The sequence below is a fragment of the Scyliorhinus canicula genome, chromosome 14 (assembly GCF_902713615.1).
Source record: "Scyliorhinus canicula chromosome 14, sScyCan1.1, whole genome shotgun sequence".
Taxonomy (NCBI): Eukaryota; Metazoa; Chordata; class Chondrichthyes; order Carcharhiniformes; family Scyliorhinidae; genus Scyliorhinus; species Scyliorhinus canicula.
In genome coordinates, this window is record NC_052159.1 from 66828558 (window position 1) to 66840384 (window position 11827).

General features: G+C 43.8%; 1 protein-coding gene across 3 annotated transcripts in view; it reads right to left on the reverse strand.

The window, feature by feature from the left end:
• ranbp2 (RAN binding protein 2) overlaps positions 1–11608 on the reverse strand; it is a 75595-nt gene extending 63987 nt beyond the window's left edge. For all 3 annotated transcript variants that reach the window (XM_038817874.1, XM_038817875.1, XM_038817873.1), the window contains exons 1-4: positions 11347–11608; positions 10445–10512; positions 5500–5611; positions 107–262 (exon numbers count right to left, since the gene is read on the reverse strand). In XM_038817874.1, the coding sequence (XP_038673802.1) occupies positions 107–262; positions 5500–5611; positions 10445–10512; positions 11347–11421 (411 nt within the window). In that variant the 5' untranslated portion in view covers positions 11422–11608. The remainder of the gene's footprint in view (positions 1–106; positions 263–5499; positions 5612–10444; positions 10513–11346) is intronic.
• Between the last annotated feature and the right edge of the window lie 219 nt (positions 11609–11827).

An 11827-nucleotide genomic window follows, 5' to 3' on the forward strand; every position in this document is an offset into this window, starting at 1 on the left:
CGATACTGCTAACCTAGCACCTCATAACCGCAGCCAATGAACAGCGTGCAGCCTAAGTTTTTATTGTACTATTTCAAGTTCTACAACGAGTAAAGTTTTAGCTTACCTTCAACTTATAAGCTATTCTGTAACCAGGAAAATGCTTTGCTGCTTTCTCCACCCAGTACTCAGCTCTTCCATCAATCAGGTCTCCATTACTACACAGCAAATCAGCCACTTTCAGGATCATGTCTTTCTGCACTGGGTTCAGCTCCACAACCCGCTAAGCATCAAACAGGAAGCAATTTTATGCACAATTTACAAGAAATTCAGCTTTATAGCACAATTCTGATTCTGTAATGAAGCGTTCTTATATTTTTTCTTGTATTATGAATTTTAGGTATGGTACTTTAAATGTGTGGGCTTTTGGAAGAGTTTGTTGCTGACTTGTGTTCTAGAGAGAGATTACTGCTTTGCATTTAGGCGTAAATAAAGGGTATTATTCCCAATGATCACATGACATGTATAAAAGTAGGCACTTATAGATACAAAAGATACAAAGTTAGAACAATTCAAAATTTAAGTGGAAATGAGTTTAATGACACTGGAATACACAGTTTAAAAGTGACGACTAGAAAAGGACAACCCAGACAGCACGGTTGCACAGTGGTCAGCACTGCTGCCTCACGGCACCGAGGTCACAGGTTCGATCCCGGCTCTGGGTCAATGTGCAGCACATTCTCCCCGTGTTTGCGTGGGTTTCATCCCCACAATCCAAGTAAGTTTGTTTTTTCACTAATATCTCCTTTTCCACGTCTTTACTTTCAAATGGTATCACCAAGGTTAGCTTTTGAACATATTTACACCATTGCGAAGACCATTTATTTCCTTCTCTAGCATTACCCAACTTCCCCACTGTCTCTTGGCAGCTGAAATTTTCATTCAGACTGTTGTTACTTCCAGGCTCGAGTATCCCAAGGCACACCTTACTGACCTCCTCCATTCTACCCTTCATAACCCCCAAGGTCATCCAAAACTCAGCTGTCCGTGTCTTAAGCTTGTACAAAGTTTCTTTAACACATTACTCCTTTGTGCTCACTGTCATACATTGGCTCCACCTCTCAATCGCACTTTCCTCCTTTCAGAGATTCCTAAAAACCAACGTCTAACTAACTTGTAATCATCTAACCCAGTATCTCCTTCTGTGACAGCGTCATGTGGAACCTTTATTTTATCGCCACAAGTAGGCTGACATTAACACTGCAATGAAGTTACTGTGAAAATCCCTATGTCGATAAATTCCAGCGCCTGTTCGCGAGCACTCAGGGAGAATTCAGAATGTCCAATTCACCGAATAAACATCTTTCGGGACTTGTGGGAGGAAAACGGAGCATCTGGAGGAAACCCACACAGACACGGGTAGAACGTGCAGGCGCTGCACAGTCAGTGACCCAAGCCAGGAATCGAACCTGGAACTGTGAAGCAACAAGGCTAATCACTGGGCTAACATGCCGTCCGTACTTTGTTTAGCAATGCTCCTTTGAATGCTTCATACATGAAACCTGTGTAAATAATTTTTTTCTCCCAAATCTACACCCACCAACAATAAACAATAATCAGGAACAAATGCAATGTCAATCCCCATATCAACAACAATCCCATCCTCCTACCAAACCCCCAAACAACATCCCGCATGTTAACATAAACAAATAACAAAAAGGAATCAGGAATTACCCATAGCACCGTTGACGCATAGTCAGCCCCCTCCTCCCAACCGCCCCCCTCACCCTAATGTTCGATGTAATCCAATTCTCGAAAGTGCATAATGAATAACGCCCATGAATTGTAGAACCCCTCCATTCTTCCCCTCAGTTGAAATTTGATCTTCTCAAGAGTCAAGAATTCCAGTAGGTCCCCCCACCATGCCAGGGCACAGGGTGGAGAGGTTGATCTCCATCCCAACAGAATCCACCTTCGGGCGATCAACGAATGCTACAATATCTGCCTCTGCACCAGTTTCCAACCCCGGCTGGTCTTATTCCCCGAATATGGCCTCCCGAGGGCCCGGATCCAGTTTCACGTGCACCACTTTAGAGACTACCCTAAAACCCTCCTTCCAAGAGCAGCACAGTGGCACAAGTGGTTAGCACAGTTGCCTCACGACACTGAGGTCCCAGGTTCTGGGTCACTGTCTGTGTGGAGTTTGCACATTCTCCCCGTGTTTGCATGGGTTTCGCCCCCACAACCCAAAAGATGCGCAGCGTAGGTGGATTGATCACGCTAAATTGCCCCTTAATTGGAAAAAATGAATTGGATACTCTATATTTGTCAAAAACTCCTTCCAGTAATCCTCCAGCTTTGTTCATAAAACATATGAACGTGCATTGCAACCTCCATCCCGCAACGTTCACACATATTCTACCCCCTCAAAGAGCCAGCTCATCCTTGCTCTTATGAGGTGCATTCTTTACACCACCTTCTGCTGTATCAGCCCCAATCTCGCACATGAGGTGGAGGCGTTCACCATCCGGAGGACCTCACACCAGAACCCCTCCTCCATACCCTCTCCCAACTCTTCCCCCCACTTTGCCTTGATCCCATCCAGCAGTGCCTTCTCCTCTTCCAAAATAGCCCCATAAACCACCGATGTTATCCCCCTTCTTCAGTCCCCCTGTCGCCAGCACCTCCTCCAGCAATGTGGAAGCCAGCTCAACTGGGAATCTCTGTATCTCCTATCTGGCAAAGTCTTGAACCTGAATGTATCTAAATATTTCCCCCAGCTCCAGCCCATACTTCGCTCACAGCTCCTTCAATCATGCAAACCGACCCCCAAGAAACAAATCTTTTAGTGTCCCAATTCTTTTCTCCTCCCATCCCGGAAAATTTCCATCCCACTACCCTGGCTCAAATCTATGGTTCCCCCGAATCGGCATTGCCCTTGACACTGCCCCCAACCCGTACTGCTGGCGAAACTGCCTCCAAATTCTCAATGAAGCTATGACAACCGGACACCCTCAGTATTTCCCCAGGGCTGTCGGGAGCGGCACTTCAATCTAGTGCCTTCAATCCCGACCCCCTACACAAATGCTCCTCCATTCTGATCCATTGGGAATTAATCCTCTGACCCAGCTTTGCACCTTCTCCATATTCACCCCCCAGTAGCAATACATCAGGTTTGGTAAACCTGTGTGCAAATAGAAGTAGTTTTTGGAAGACAGCTACTCACAATCCTGCAATTCACATTGCATCTTTTGTTTCTTTACTTGTCCTATTAGCATTCCCTTTGGCTTATCATTTCATCGCTCCTGCTTTTCACCCTATGAGAACTCCCCTTCTACTTTCTTCTCCTACACTTTCACTTGCTACACAAAGATCACATTTCTAACTTTTCCCAGTTCTGACAAAATGCCGCATGCATGAAACTTTTACTCCACAGATGCTGCCAGGTCCGTTAAGTATTTCCAGCAGTTTCTGTTTTATTCAGTGTCTGTTATTTTATTTTCATTATGCTCCTGTGAAGTGACTTGGGACATATTATTACATTAAAGGTGGCAAGTTGTTGTTATGTTTTTTTTTCAAATAAATTTTAGAGCACACAATTATTTTTTTTCCAATTAAGGGGCAATTTAGTGTGGCCAATCCATCTACTCTGCACATCTTTGGGTTTTGAGGGTGAAACCCACAAAGACTCGGGGAGAAAGTGCAAACTCCACAGGCTGGGATCGAACCCGGGTCCTCAGCACCGTAGGCAGCAGTGCTAAACATTAGGCCACCGTGCTGCCCTCCAAGTTGTGGTTGTTATGACTGATTTATTTATAAAATATGCAGAAAGAAATATCTGTTGGCATTTTATACAGCACTCTCATATGGAATAAAAGTTTTATTGATTTTTTTTTTTTAAAAACCTCAATTTACATACAATATTACAAGCACTAAGGTGACAAGTTATCCTGAATCTTAATCTTCGTATTTGATCTCTGTTATGGCTTTGCCATCTTAGGGCAGCATGGACACACAAATGGATATCACTGTGGCTTCACAGCTCCAGGGTCCCAGGTTCAATTCCCTGCTGAGTCACTGTTTGTGCGGAGTCCGCACGTTCTCCCAGTGTCTGCGTGGGTCTCACCCCCACAACCCAAAGATGTGTAGAGTAAGTGAACTGGCCACACTAAATTGCCCCTAAATTGGAAAAAAAAAAATTGGGTACTCAAATTTATTTTAAAAGTAAAAAACAAAATGGGCCTTTCTCTGGTTGGCAGGATGAGAGTGGTATGCACCAGGGTTCAGTGCTGGGGTCTTAATTTTATAAAATGTATATAATTGACTTGGATGAAGGGACTTTAGGTATGGTTGCTAAATTTGCTGATGACACAAAGATGGGTAGGAAAATAAGTTGTGAAGAGGATATAAGGAGGCTGCAAAGGGAAATAGAATAGGTTAAGTGAGTAGGTAAAGATCTGGCAAACTGAGTATAATGTTATTAAATATTAAATTACCAATTCTGGCAGGAAGAATAAATAAGCATAATACCTAAATGGCGAGAGATTGGGCAGCACGGTGGTGCAGTGGTTAGCACTGCTGCCTCATGGCGCCTAGGACCCTAGTTCGATCCCAGCCCGGGTCTCTGTCCATGTAGAGTTTGCACATCCTCACCATATCTGTGTGGGTCTCACCTGCCCACAACCCAAAAAGATGTGCAGGTTGGTGGATTGGCCACACTAAATTGCCCCTTAATTGGAAAAAAAGAATTGGGGTCTCTACGTTTATAAAAAAAGAAGTCCAGAGAAGGTTTATTGGACCAATATCAGGAATGGATGAGTGATCTGATGAGGAACGGTTGGAGAGGTTAGGTTTGTATCCACTAGGCAGCACGGTAGCTCAGTGGGTTAGCACTGCAGTCTCACGGCGCTGAGGTCCCAGGTTCGATCCCGGCTCTGGGTCACTGTCCGTGTGGAGTTTGCACATTCTCCCCGTGTTTGCGTGGGTTTCACCCCCACAACCCAAAGATGTGCAGGCTAGGTGGATTGAACACGCTAAATTGCCCCTTAATTGGAAAAAATTAATTGGATACTCTAAATTTAAAAAAAAGGTTTGTATCCACTAGTTTTGAGAAAAATAAGCAGTAACCTGATCGAAACCTTAAAGGTCCGGAGGGGTATTATTGTACGGGTGGATGTGGAGTGGATGTTTTTGTCTTGTTGGAGAATCTAGAACTTGGGGTCATTGTTTAAAAATAAGGGGACAAAGACAGATGAGGAGAATTTTTTTCTCGGAGGGTCGTGGGTCTATTGAATTCCCTTCCTCAAAAGGCAGAATCTTTGAACATTTTTAAGGGAGAGCCAGATAGAGTCTTGATTAAAAAGGGGATGAATATTCATGGGGGATAAGCAGGAATGTGGGGTTGCAATTACAATCAGATCAACCATGATCTTATTTAATGGCGCAGCAGGTTTGAGAGGCCAAGTGGCCTGTTCCAGCAACCTAATTCCCACGTTTGTATATTTCTATCATTACTCTTACCTTGTAACAACCAATGGCTTTTTCAAAGTTGCCTTCAGACTCATAGATCTGGCCAAGGAGTTTATGTGCTTTTGGATCCCTTTCCTGTACATTTATGTATGCTGATATATGCCTGCAAAACAAAATAAGTGATTACAGTAGGGCCAATGCACATACTTTCTAATTAACCAAGTAGCCTTTAATCCTGGAATTAAATTTGAGCGTCACAGTAGGACGGAGAGCAATACATACTTGAAAAAGGAACAATTCAAAGAACTCTGGGGAAAGAGCAAAGACTTGCATTGTTAAGCACCTTCACATCCACAGAACATCCCAAGTGCTTTACAGCTAACTGTCGGAAATCAAGCAGCCAGTTTACATAAAACTGCTACAATCAGCAATGTGGTAATAATTAGATAACCTTTTTTGAGATGTTAATTGAGATACACACACACACACTCAGTTGACACAGGGGAGTGGGTCTATTTGGAGGTCAAAGACCCAATCTTGTTGTGCTGAATGATTCTGAACAGTAGGAGTTATGTAAACTTGTATGAAACAGCATTATCAACAAAGCAAATGTTCACGGATAATATGAAATATCTCAAATATATTTAGGATATTTAATGCAAGTTGTTGCTTTTTCACTTAATCGCAGATGGCATAGAATTCTACTAACAGAAAAATTTCATTAATCTTTAACACTAAGCTTATTTGGGAAATACTAAGCTTATTCTGTGGAAAACCAAAAGTTTACTCTTCACCCCAAAACCAATTAACTGGAATAAGAGTAGGCCATTCAGCTATATCCAGGCTGATCTGTACTTTTGCCCCATATCAATTCAATCCAGTTACTTGCATGTTACACAATTCTAATTTTCTGATACCGGCAACTTAACCAGCATAGACACAAATAACTTTTTTCTAGATATGCACATGTTGCCAAATTTTCCAAATATTATGCCTGCGATAAAAAAAGTTCCATTAATGCTTTCCATAAGACCACAAGACATAGGAGCAGAATTTGGGGCAGCGCAATGGTGAGCACTGCCTCACGGTACCAAGATCCCAGGTTCAATCCTGGCTCTGGTCACTGTCCTTGTGGAGTTTGCACATTGTCCCCATGTTTGCATGGGTTTCATCCCCACAACCCAAAGATGTGTAGGGTAGGTGGATTGGCCACACTTAATTGCCCCTTAAAGCGGAAAAAATGAATTGGGTACTCTAAATTTAATTTATTTTTATTTTTAAAAGACATAAGAGCAGAATTAGGCCATTCAGTCCATCGAGTCCCAGGTTCACAGCTCCAGGGTCCCAGGTTCGATTCCCGGCTGGGTCACTGTCTGTGTGGAGTCTGCACGACCCCCCCCCGTGTGCGTGGGTTTCCTCCGGGTGCTCCGGTTTCTTCCCACAGTCCAAAGATGTGCGGGTTAGGTGGATTGGCCATGCTAAATTGCCCGTAGTGTCCGGGGGGGGGGGGGGGGGGTTGTTGGGTTATGGGTATAGGGTGGATACGTGGGTTTCAGTAGGGTGATCATGGCTCGGCACAACATTGAGGGCCGAAGGGCCTGTTCTGTGCTGTTCTATGTTCTATGAGTCTGCTCTGCCATTCAATCATGGCTGATATGTTTCTCATCCCCATTCTCCTGCCTTATCCCCATAACTCCTGATCAACTTATTAATCAAAGGAGCCGTCTATCTCGGTCTTAAGGACACTCAGTGACTTGGCTCCACAGCCTTCCACGGCAATGAGTGCCACAGATTCACCACCCTCTGGCTGCAGAAATTCCTCATCATCTCGGTTTTAAAGGGTTGTCACGTCAGTCTGAGGTTGTGCCCTTGGCTTCTCGTAGTAGAAACATCCTCCCCGTGTCCACTCTATCTAGGCTTCTCAGTATTCTGTAAGTTTCAATAAGATCCCCCCTCATCCTTCTAAACTCCATCGAGAGCAGGCCCAGAGTCCTCAACCGCTCCTCATATGACATGTGCTTAATTCCGGGGATCATTCTTGTGAACCTCCTCTGACCTTCTCCAAGGCCAGCACATCCTTCCTTAGATACAAACCCAAAACTGCTCACAATATTCCAAATGGGGCCTGACAGAGCTGTATACAGTCTCACCAGTGCAATCCTGCACTTGTATTCTACTTCCAGAGAATCCTGAACTACGACTCTCAAGTCTCTTTGTACTTCCGATTTCCGAAGCCTTATCACATTTAGAAAACTGTCTATGCCTCTATTCTTCCTACTAAAGTGTATAATGTCACACTTTTCCATTGTATTCCATCGGCCTCTCCTAGACTATGCAGGTCGTTCTACAGCCTATCTTCTACACAACCTGTCCCTCTACATATCTTTGTATTATCTGCAAACTTAGTAACAATGCCATCAGTTCCTTCTTTAATGAATATCGTGAATAGCTGTAGCTCCCAACACTGATGCCTTTGGAACACCACTGGTCACCGGCTGCCATCCTGAAAAGATGCAACTCTTGCATTTTATGTGGGTCAATTTAAGGGTTAATAATATTGTTGTTTCATAAAGTTTGTTGAATTTATAATCGTGTTTTGTCCTTTGTTCATCTCACAACTAAGGGTAAAGCTTTGAAAATATACTGGTTGAAGTATCTGAGAATTGAGTAGATACAACACCTCTCATCTTATTTAGCAGCCTCCTATACAGCACCTTGGCAAAGGGCTTCCGAAAATCCAAACAGAACGCGTTCACTGGTTCTCCTTTATCTAACTTCTTCAAATATTTCCAATATTTCTCATGCAACTACTGCTCATATTTTGTGTCTAGATATATTTTTTAAGCAAGCAATGCAATAAAAAGCAATTGCAACCAGAGGGTGGCACATTGGATAGCAATGCTACCTCAAGGCGCTGAGGACTCCGGTTCAATCCCGGCTCTGGGTCACTGTCCATGTGGAGTTTGCACATTCTTCCCGTATCTGCATGGGTCTAACCCCCAAAACCCAAAGATGTGCAGAGTAGGTGGATTGGCCAACTAAATTACACTTAATTGGAACAAATGTATTTAAAATAGCACTTCCAACCACACTGCTAGATCATAATCTGGTGCAAGAATTGCATTTTATTTTCTCCCTCAGTCTAGGATACAAAAGATGTGTGTTGCTGTGATAACATTTATAATCTAAATGTCCAGACTAATTTATGGGGACAAGAATTCAAACCCCACCATGACAGCTGGTGGAATTAAAATTCAAATAATTAATATAATCATCAAAACGTACTCTAACGGTGACTGTGAAACCACTGTCGTAAACACCGTCTGGTTTGGGGAAGGAAATCTGCTATTCTTTTCGGGTCTGGCCTACATGTGAATTCGGAACCCACAGCAATGTGGTTAACTCTTAACTGCCCTCTGAAATGATGTGGAAAACCACTCAGTTCAGGGGCAATTAGGGATAGATAACAAATGCTGGCAAATACCCACACTGCATTAAAAACTTCTTAAAAAGTAAAATCATAATGTGTAATATCATTATTGTCACAAACAGGCTTACATTAACACTGCAGTCAAGTTACTGCGAAAAGCCCCTAGTTCCGGTGCTTGTTCGGGTACACAGAGGGATAATTCAGAATGTCCAATTCACTTAACTGCACGTCTTTCGGGACTTGTGGGAGGAGCCGGAGCACCCAACTGGAGCATGGAGTCCAATTCTGTTCACTACACTTTACAAATGCTGTGAGGGTGCAGGCGGGATTTACCAGAAGGGTTCCAGGGATGGGTGAACTTGGTTACTCGGTTAAATTGGAAAAGCTGGGGCTCGTCCCATTGGAGTAAAGGAGATTGAGGGCGATTTGATAAGGATGTACAAGACTATGGCATATTTGGATAAGGTAGACAAGGAAAAAGATGCCAGAGGAAACTGGAGCAGCCGGAGGAAACCCACACAGGCACAGGGAGAATGTGCAGACTCCGCACAGACAGTGATCCAAGCCAGGATTCGAACCTGGGACCCTGGAGCTGTGAAATAACAGTGCTAACCACTGTGGTATCATACAGATTAGTACGTGTTTTGCCACACAACCCATTTAGCATTGTTTATAACTTTATATTCCTGTCATCGCCAAGACTACCCCTTTCCACCTCCATAATATTGCCCAACTTCAGTCATGTTTCAGCTCATCTGCTGCTCAAATCCTCACTCAAATCTTTGTTTCACCTAGATTCGACAATTCTAACATACCCCTGACTTCGTATATTCTAATATCCGCACATTTGCTGCCTATGTCTTAACTCACAGTATGTTGCATTCACTGATCAGCCTTGCGCTGCCTTCCAGTCAAAAAACAATCTTGATTTAAAATTCTCATCCATTCTTCTCAAATGCTAACTTGGCTCCATTCCTCCCCATCTGTGTAATCTACTCCAGCCCCAGAACACTCCAAGTAATGTGCTCTTCTAATGCTGGCATTTCCAATTTTAATTGCTTCACCATCGGGGGTAATGCCTTCAGTTGCCCAAGACTTAAGCTCTAGAATACACTCCCTCATTTAAGTCACTTCTTAAAACCTATCTTTTTGACCAGGTTTTTAGTCATCCGACCTATTATTTCCTTGTGGCTCAGTTATATTTGTTTCAATGTTCCAGTAAAGCATCTTGGGAATGTTTCATTGCATTAAAGGTGACATTTACTACAAGTTGCTGTTGATTGCCATATATTTGTTTGACTGTGACACACTACCCTTAGCAACTGAAATGAAACTTGGTGGCAGAATAGCAAGGAAAATAAGAACGAGGTGAAAACAGGATAGAGCAACTAAGTTGTAGAAGTGCTTCATATAGTTAAATTACACATGTAATTAATACCTTTGTTTTATTGTAATTCATATCTTAATCAATATAAAAGTTGAAAGGCTTCCAGAGTAACCTACGGAGCCCAATTTATCCAGTCTCGTAACATCAAAATATAAAGATGCTGGAAATATTTTCTTTACCTCTTTGCAAGTTCATACTCCTTGGCATCATAGTAGAGTTTTGCAAACAGAAATCCTTTGAGCGATTTCTAAAAGGAAAGTTTGAAGATTGTGTAAAATAGGGAAAACGCCACCATTAAAGAAACTAATTCCCCCAAATTCCAAGAGTTAAACAAACTAGTTCCCAAGATCGCAAAAAACTGCAGAGTGTGGTGAACTCAGCCCATCACACAAGCTTGCCACCCACACATTGATTTTGTCTACACCTTCCGTTGCCTCAGGAAGGCAGACAGCATTCAGAGACCCCTCCCACCCAAGCTTTGTATTCTTCCAGACCCTTCTATCAGGCAGAAGACCCGCACATCCTGACATAGGAACAGCTTCTTCCCCACAGCTACTAGACAAAAAAAAATCAACAGAGTACATGGACAAATGGTACATCAATAAACAGTGATTGGTTACAGTGCAGTACAAGGGAAATACATATGACAATAAATCAAATCAAAAATAAATGAATTTCTTTAGTTTCTACAGCCCATCTTTACTGCGGCAGGCAATTAAAACCCAAATTGAGCTTGTGTATACAATGTACCCAAGCAATTCATGTTTACTCAAAGATAATAAAAACGTATCAGTCTTTGAGCATTCAAGTTTCTAAAGGAACGAAACCAACGAGGCCAAATTGAAAGTTTGGTTTAAAGCCGCCAACATTGCCAAAATTATAATACAGGTCGCTGCCGCAGCGACTTTGGAGACACGAACGCTAAACTGCAGCTGGTTGACAAATTCTCTGATGCCCTGTTTATGTCTGGTAAACACAACCGCTGTAGCCCAAGAGGCAAGGCCTCACAACCAAGGCCGCACCGACACTACCCACGCTTCGCAGCACCGTGGCTGCTCAGACCCCCATGACGGACACTCACCTCGCGGGGTGAAAGCGGTATGACGCCCTGTATCGAGGCAATGTACCTCTCTACCTCCGCCTTACTCCGCATCATATTCGCTCGCCGGCCTCAGGCCGTTGTGTACACAAGAAGCGCGAGAAACGCCACTCCTCCCAGGGAAGTTCCCGTCCTACACCAATCCTTCCGGTCTGAACTCAAATGCTTTCGCGCCGGTTCCGCTGACGGAACGCGGAAAAAGAGCCTCCTCCACAATACGCCTGCGCCTTCCGCGCGTGGTCGCAAAGCAGGAGCCGTCTCCTCCACAATGCGTCTGCGCCTTCCGCGCGTGGTCGCAAAGCAGGAGCCGTCTCCTCCCAACGCGCCTGCGCGTTCCGCGCACGGTCGTAAAGCAGGAGCCACCGCCTCCTGCATAACGCCCCTGCGCACGCAAAGCAAGTGGGCAGGAGCTGACGGCACAAGGAACGGCTGACGTAATCACAAGCTGACGTCACTGACGCAA